The sequence below is a fragment of the Vipera berus genome (assembly GCF_964194415.1).
Source record: "Vipera berus genome assembly, chromosome: 2".
In the NCBI taxonomy this organism is placed as follows: domain Eukaryota; kingdom Metazoa; phylum Chordata; class Lepidosauria; order Squamata; family Viperidae; genus Vipera; species Vipera berus.
The window spans coordinates 210077312-210086058 of record NC_138203.1 but is presented as its reverse complement, the minus strand read 5'-3'; the positions used below and the strand labels follow the sequence as shown (position 1 = coordinate 210086058).

At 35.5% G+C, this 8747-nt stretch overlaps 1 protein-coding gene across 4 annotated transcripts in view; it reads right to left on the bottom strand.

Moving 5' to 3' along the window:
- GRIA1 (glutamate ionotropic receptor AMPA type subunit 1) overlaps positions 1-8747 on the bottom strand; it is a 249813-nt gene that overhangs the window by 14311 nt on the left and 226755 nt on the right. For all 4 annotated transcript variants that reach the window (XM_081321917.1, XM_081321916.1, XM_081321918.1 and 1 more), the window contains 2 exons: positions 4132-4330; positions 2947-3194 (listed from right to left, as the gene is read on the bottom strand). In XM_081321917.1, the coding sequence (XP_081178043.1) occupies positions 2947-3194; positions 4132-4330 (447 nt within the window). The remainder of the gene's footprint in view (positions 1-2946; positions 3195-4131; positions 4331-8747) is intronic.

Genomic DNA, 8747 nt, shown 5'->3' with positions numbered 1-8747 from the left:
TAATAATAATAATAATAATAATAATAATAATAATAATAATAAGTTGGAAGGGGTCTTGGAGGTCATCTAGTCCAACCCCCTGTTTTAATCAGCTATGTGACGCTCCAGCTTCTTACATGTGCAACTTGGGCTACTAATCTTGCATGTATATGAGTGCATGTGGCACACTCAGGTGTGTTCCTCAGACATTGCCTGTTAAGGTGTATTTTCGCAACTATTCTGAAATTAGATGCAACAGACCCCTCCTAAAAAAAACAGCTATGAAAATCAGCCTTTCCAAAACTGCTTTGTGTGCAAATGTGTTGAAATAAGAATTCACATCCAGCTAGTGGTTTACACTACTATTTCAGCACTACTGGACAACTTAATATAAATATGGTTCTCTATGGTTTGGGACCATAATACTGCAATACACACTGAATGCTTCTTGATGTAATTTCAATTCCTGCTGTTTGCACCATGCTTTCATCATCTTCTGCTATCAGTCAGTCAATCTTGATTTTGATCAATAAACAAGATCATCATTTGCTGTTTTTTGTAATAAAATGAACAGGTCCAAATCAAATTAAATGACTATATAATCTGCATTGAGCCAGCTATTAATAGTATCTAGAAGTTTAGTAGTATCTCCAAGAGAGCATAATATAAAGGTTACACTGTGTGAGAATCTTTTAGATTTTCATTTGGCTAAAGTAAAAGTGAAGGAAGTGATATTTCTCTAATACAAAAGAATTCTGGCCAGGTCTTACCTATACATTTAATAGATTCCAAATATTATTAAAATAAAAATCTTGGTAAAAAGAGTTCTTAGACCTATGCTTCAAATCATCCTAATAATTCCTAGATGGCATATAGATATACAGTAGATACAGATACATTTAATGATCTAGTAGTCATCTGGATTTTTTCAGCCCTGCTCTGGGAATCCTTCTGTAGGGTTAGGAAGAAATCTTACTGAAGAATGAGCAACTGGAAGCTATAGAACTTACTTTTAAACGAGCAGGTATAGAATTATCTGTAAATTTCATGCATGCAGCCTGATCAGTCCTTAATCTAGAACTGTAGCTTGTGATGACATAGAAGTTGGGGATCAGAAGAATGTTTCAACAATAGGCATTTCCCAGGATAGTTTGAGAAAAATGGCACTGACCAAACAATCCAAACACAGTTAAAGATGTTGCAATGATGGATGTAGTCAGGGAAGTTTGTAATATTCAGCCACTCTTTTTAAAGTTCTGGTTTCATCTAGGATGCTATAGACCAGTTTTCACATATTTTGACTTGTATGGTTTCTCATGGTTCCAATTTGAAATTAAGTCTACAGATGTTAACACACCAACTTGGGTACAATTCGTACTTAAAGATTATACTATGCTGGGACATTATAGTATTTAATATAAACTAGTTAGAAATGTGAGATGGACCTGAAATCAATAATCACCGATGTACATAGATTCTGCCCAAATGATCTATCACATCTGGGGAATCATTTGTAAAATGGATGCCTTACATGTAACATTATGATCCGATTGACTTCAATGGTTAAATTTATACTGACTTAGATGGAACAGTCAGTTCAAAATAAGATGCAATTCTTGGATATTTCCAGATAGCAGAATAGATGCCAGAAGTTGTCTGAAGAGTATATAGCATTAAATAAACAGTTAAAATGACCACAAATAACAAACATAATGAGACAGAAACTGAGGCCAAATGTATATAAAAAAGCACCATTAGATCCAATGGAAAAGCAAAATGTTCTCTCCTGGTTGCTTCTATTGAACTGGAAAGTAAATCAAGAACAAATATTTCTAACTTATTCTTTTATCCCACTCTATTGACATATCAGAAGGACATTTTGAAAAAGTAGATGAAATCAACATTAGCATTTCTCTCTCTCTCTCTCTCCCTCTTTCTGTGGCTGTGTATACTATGTGTATTTGCATCTTTAAAGAAAAAAAGAAAATATTTTAATATACATTTATGTTGAAAATGAACATTGCAAATCCCATCTGGCTATGTTGTTCTTTAGTAAATCTCCAGGCTCATTATCAATAACTTATTTTTTTTTCTGGCAGTTCTTGTCCTTCCTCCTCCAAGTATCTTGGTTGTAGTGAGAAAATCTAAACATATTTGTTATTTTATTATATTTTGTGGATAATAGCATGGGATATGTTTTGTGTAGCTAAAGTGCTGGTGGATCCCTGTAATCTTACCTTCTACCTAATCACCTCTACAGACCTTTTCTCTGCTTAGCTATTGTCTTTTCGGTCTTGGTGGCTGGTGGATCCTTGTAATCCTTTCTTTTGCTGAGCCACTTGCATTTTGTATGCAATGTTTGTGGATGCTACATTCTTTCTACAAGTTTACAGCCAACATACCATCTTTAGCAACATCTGGATCCGGTATATGTTATTAATTAGGTTCTATCAGTGGCTAATGGAGATAATTATCCTTTCATCCATTTGTCGTCTACCTAGCAGGAAAACACTTAGCTTTTCCATTTAGTTGTCCTTTATAGATTTGTATTTCTTTGCTCAGTCATGCACATACCTAAATATTTTTACTACTAGAATCTCTCTAACCAAAGAAGACCTATAATAGATATTACATGATAGGCATGCACACCAGAAAACAATACATTATTTCAAAATAATGCCCCATTAAGCAGTAGCCAGGTTGTCACAAATTACTTTTGGTCTTACAATTTGGGCCCATTTAGCAAAGAAACAAACTATAGGAGTGAGGCTACAGCACTCAGGGATCCTGGAAGTCCTATGTATCACTATTTAGAAGCAGTCTGGCAGTTAACTTTCCTGCTCCTAATTCCTTTTTATTTTCCTTCCTCCCCCAGTTTTATTAGCTATAATAAATTTAGCAGCATGTTTATGGATGCATCAACTGCTGAGGATGAAGGGAAAGAAGCCACACATTCAATCTACCTACCTCAGTGGTGAACCTTTTGGCGTTGCAATGCCATAGCCTTTGGAATCCAAGTTACCTCCCACCTTCATGGTGTCACATGGTTTTCTCTGTTCAATGTACTCATTCATGGTAGATTCTAGCAGGTAGGCATACTTCCCTTTGGATCTCCTCACACGCTTCATCCCCTCTTCTGTTGTCGGCACGAAAACAGAGGGCTCAGCTGACTTCATGTACGTCCACATCTTCTCAAAAACCGCTATTTTAGATCTCTGTCCAGAATAGCATAAATCCGCTGCTCTTAGCATGCGTTAATACACAGAGCAGAGATTCATACACCAAGGAAGACACAAATTTGTTGGGCTGTGTGTGCCTACACAGTGCACAGCTAAAGAAAGGATATTACTCAAATTAGGGGCTGGTTTATAGAGGCGAACAGAGAAATGGATGGATTGCATGAATTGGTGCCATTCATCGGCACATTTTATGGAATAAAAATTACCTCAAGCAGAAGGGAGACAGAAGAAAAAATAATTAAAAACGTAAAAGCTTTTGAGAAAGCCAGATTCTAGGAATTATGTTGGAAGTGGTAGCACATTTGCTAAATTCTAATCCTAAGGAGGAAATGTAATTTACTGGCAAAACTGAAAGCATGTAAAACTAGGTGTTTCAATTTGAATTCCTCAAATCTCTGGTGTTTAAAGGATATTTGGGATAGGGAAGACTTCTGGAAAACAACTGCTACTTGGAATAGACAACACTCAAAAAGTCTGACTCCATATTAGTCAAACTCATGGGATTGAGGATAAAAGTAACAGAACTGTATTGCAGTCCACAAATTTGAGCAGGAAGACTGAAGAAAACATTAGAGAGAAGTGAGAGACAGAAGACACTAGACCACAGAAAGAAAGTGTACTTTTGGTAGCTTGATATGCAAGCCACTGTTGAATAACTTAAATATATTTGCATATTGTAAATGGTGCCATTAAATTATAGAGCTAACTAAGTATTTATTATTCTCTAAACCTGAGCTACAAGTCACAGGGTAATTACCTTTGATGCTGCTAAGTGTAATTACTCAGTAATCTGTGGAAGCATATAATTACTCCATGTTTCAAGGGTATTTATGGTATCTGGCAGATGGGCTATATTTCCTGGGCTAGCATGAGTCTTGCTTTGTACATGAAAATCAGAACTAATTTCTCTTACCCGAAAGAATTCTTTAGTAGAACCACCATCCAAAGTCCCGTAAGCTATCTCTGTTTGCTTGGCCAAGTCTTCTGCACTCTCTATGGGAGACACCATTCTCTCTACTGTTAAAAATGCAGCTAAATTGGCTGTGTAAGATGAAATGATGATCAAAGTAAAAAACCACCAAACTCCACCAACTATGCGTCCAGACAGGGATCTACCGAAAAAAAGAAAATAAGAGAAAATAAAGTAAGACAGGTATTATGTAGACTGTTTCCACAGAAGTACTAATGGAATAATTACTTTATTATACTGTTACTGTATTTTCTATTTTAATCCTGTTTTAAGATGGGAATGACAGCCATTTACAGTCCTTTCGGATTGCAACCTGTAAAACTCGGGGAATGAATGAATTCTTGGTAAGCAGCATTCACAATTATCTCTTGGCCTAAATGAGGGTGAAGAATTAGCTAGGTCTACATTGACACCTGCCAATTAGCTCCACTAATAACTTAATCTCTATACATCACTATTATCAATTACCTACTAGGGCACCATTAATACAGCATGGAAGAAATACATTGATAGAAGAAAAACTGAAGTTTTTTTTTAAAAAAATCTAACTGACATCTACTGTATCTCCATCACCCTCAATTTGCCAATTTGTCATAAAATGTAAAAAATCATCATAAGAAAAATGAAACAATGGAAGAACAGAATGAGATTTTTGTTATCACAATATGATAAAAAAGGAAGACCATTTGCACTGACCAGCATGAAAGTCTTGCCTCTGTGTTGCAGAAAAAATGAGATACGTAATATCACATATATATATGCTTATGAACATTAATTTAATAAATGAAATTTAGTTAGTACATTGATACTGTTTCTTTGTCTAGTGCAATAGATATGGTTAATATAAGTAAAATTAGAGAGAACAGGAATTAAAGTACTGAATTTCTTTGTAAAACTGAAGTGAGACTGTATTATCTATGTGTGTGGCAAGAAAAATATATATCTCTAGGCCTTCAGCTCAGCCCATTTCAAAATTAGTAGCAGGACAGCTTTATAGTAAAAAGAATGTTCTTTTTTTCCACAAGAACCACAGCAGTGGCATTTCAACTTCCTTGCTTTGTGATGGAAATCTTACACATTAAAGAAAGTAACTGTCTATAGTTCCATAGGTTTGTTGTGAAGAATCCTATATATTTTAACAATTGGGGAAGATCACATCTTATTCTAGCTGCTTCATCTGGCAAAAAGTACACATTACAGAAACTAGCAAGAGAAAGGGATGGTGTGACCCAGCTATTATGTTGATTATCTCTAGGGCAAAATGAAGGACAAATACTGTGTTTAAAGAGCCCAGCAAATCAAAATCATTTCATCCATAAGTCCCTCTCATTTTTTTTCCACTGCATGCTTCAGCTTTGTTGGGCTAACAAACATACAATTGTTTGTAAAAGTGGTCCATCAGTATTTATCTATCTCTACGTTCTGCTTCAGTTTATTTAAAAGAATTCCTGCAACTATTTTTAAATAGTTGGAAAATGAGTTCCTAGTGATGTGTAGAGTCATTTATGATGTCTTTTAAAAAACTAAAGTCCTATTAAATTCAGTAAAACTTACTTCATGGAGAATGCTATATTCTAGTCCTAATGATATATCCTATCCAGTATTGTGAATTATAGGCCTGCTTTTTTTAGAATTTGCTCTGGAAGATAAAAGGATACAATTCAAATAGTATATATCTTTCTAACATGTGGTATTTATATGTCTCAAGGTGTTGATCTACTTTGAGAGAGCTTTTACTCATTGCAGCATTCAATATTATTGATATTACCTTGCTTTAAATTCCATTCAGAAGTGACCTATGGAAGAGATATATATTTGATGTACGTATATTTCCAGGGGCGTATATATATGAATAAATCTGCAAGATTTAGGAGCCACTACAGCACTTAAACATGGTGTAAAAATGCCCTGGAAATATCTTCTTCTTCTTCTTTTGCCATATCCCCATAAGAGTACCTTAATCTCCTTTCTGGTACATGAATGAGAAAGGCTTAAGTCATTCTTAGGTGTATTGGTATTTGTCTTTTCCCCTGAAACTGTTAGTGTCTAATGACATCTACAACTTGGTAAATAAAATTGGTTATGCTTTGTTATACGTAACTTGGGAGGAGAGTCCAGTGACAGAAGGGACTGGGAAGAGTCAAGAGAGGGATCAGCAATAAGGGGAGAAAATTTCATGCTGGGATAATTTATCCCAACACAGAGAAGGGGAAAGATTCTTAGTTTGATCTGAAAAGGGGGAAATGAAATCCATCTTTCTCACTACAAGTGTAAATACCATCATCTTTGAATTTCTAGAAAAATATATAAGATTTAGAAAAAATAATTCTTTAACAAATGTCTGACATTTGCAGATAATATTCCTAGTGTTACTCTGTGGAAATATGAGACTAAAATAGGGTCCGATACTTTGTAGTTCAAACAGTTTGTGGGCCTCTAGCCCTTATCTTTTCTTTTTGTATAAATCATGTCATCAGGTTAAGGAACAACATGATTTATTTGTCAAATGCAAAGTTGTTATTGTTAACCTGCTGCTTTTTCCCCTGAAAAAATATTATTGGGAAAGAATGAAAGGAATATTAGTGGAACAGATGAAGCAGGTACAAATGAAGATTATCATTATCTGGTCCCCTTAAAAATTAAATTAACAAGTCAGGAGAATTCGTCAATGTGAAGTCTGAGAGAATATAACAGCAAGGTAGCTATTTTCTATTCTTCAGATTTGTGAAAGAAGTGAAAATAGAATAGTGTAGCGCCAGGGTGAAACTCCGACTGGTAAACCCACTCCTGTTACAATATTGAGTCTTTCTACCTTACCAACTGTGCAAATTATATGCTGCCTTTGTAATTTTTAAATGGCTGGCATTTTGTGCCCAGAGCTGAGGTTCTTAGGACTTTTTTGGTATTTAATCTTCTATACTTTCCCAGCCTGCAAGAATAATTCAATTGCCAAGAATAAACAAAACCTCAAATCACTCTTTCAGGAAGAGTGTTACAATTCAGTTCTGTAATTTAATGGAGGTCAGGTTATAAAGTCAGGGTAACTTGAACAGCAGAAGAGAGCAGTTCCAGACCTCAGTGGCCTGCCCTACACAATAACCCCTTTCTAAGGCAAAACACAGAATCTCTTTTCACTGTCGTCCAAGAAAAAGAGTCTGTTTTTTTGTAACATTTCAACAGATCATCAGATAGATACTAAAGTATCAAAATATTCTGGAGTTGGCTGATTGCTCATAGTCTTTCCCAAAAACAATGGAAAAGAGAATATAGGAAGTCTTTGATTTAGGATCATTCATTTAACAAATGTTTGAAGTTATGATGTTGCTAAAAAAAGTAACGTATGACCCATTCTCACATTTGCAATCATTGGAGTATCCCTCATGGTTACATGATTAAGATTTGGGTGTTTGGCAATTTGCATGTATTTACAACAGTTGCAGTATCCTAGGGTCATGTTATCACCATGTGCAACTTCCCCAGGGGACTTCTGACAGATAAAGTCAATGGGTAAAGCCCTATTTGTTTAATGGCCATGTAATTAGTTTAATGACTGTGATTTGCTTAATAATTGTGGCACAAAGGACATAAACCTGGTTGTGACTCCCTTAACAACCACATTCTTAGCGATGGAAGTTCCAGTCCGAATTGTAATCATAAGTTGAGGACTACCCCTTCCACAAAACAAGTGGATATTTGCTTTTCTTAATTTGGGTCCTTGGAATATATTAGGACTGCAATTCCCAGAGTTCCTGCCACTGAGGCTGTGCTTTAGAATTTTGGGAATGGAAATCCCAATGAATATAAATGTGCCAAGTTGTTCTCAATCCAATAAATATCTGGTCCTCCCAAACTTGCAAAAAACATAGATGAGACAAGCAAATGCAACAGTATGACTCCCCATTCATAAATGGCAAATGGAGCAATCACCTTAATTAAAGAGGTATTTCGTCTAACAGGGATTGTAGATGAGTTGCAATTTTCTTTTTAAAAAGGTGACTACTGTATATTGTTTTATCCTTTGATATATTATATGCCTGAATCACATCCAAATATACCACATACAAACCTGCATAATTGGACTTTATATCTAACTTGAAAATTAATGACATTTCTTAATGCCCAAGCCATTAAACTACTTATGGAAAAGTATTTGGGGAGGATACCAGGTTGGTTATTGTTGTGGGAAAAATGTCCACTTAAATAAGGAACCAAAGTGTTTGGAGATAGATGGAACAAAATATACTTTACTGTGTTGCACAACTGCAGTGATTACTGAGCTCCTGGCAGAAAGAATCCAAAAGAACCCTGAGGATATAGATTCCCACCCACCCGTTGACCCCTGCTATTCACTTAGAAGAACTTATAACACACTACATATAAGAATAACTACCTAATATTGACTGTCTTCATGCTCGCTGTTAAGGCCACTTTAACTGGCAAACTGTGTTTGTATGCTACCTCCGGCTGCAATTTATAGAGCTTTTCTTTCTTTCTAAAGCTGGGATGGCTCAAACTGGTTCAGCTGCTATTAACTTGATCCCACACTTCAGATCTCAGAG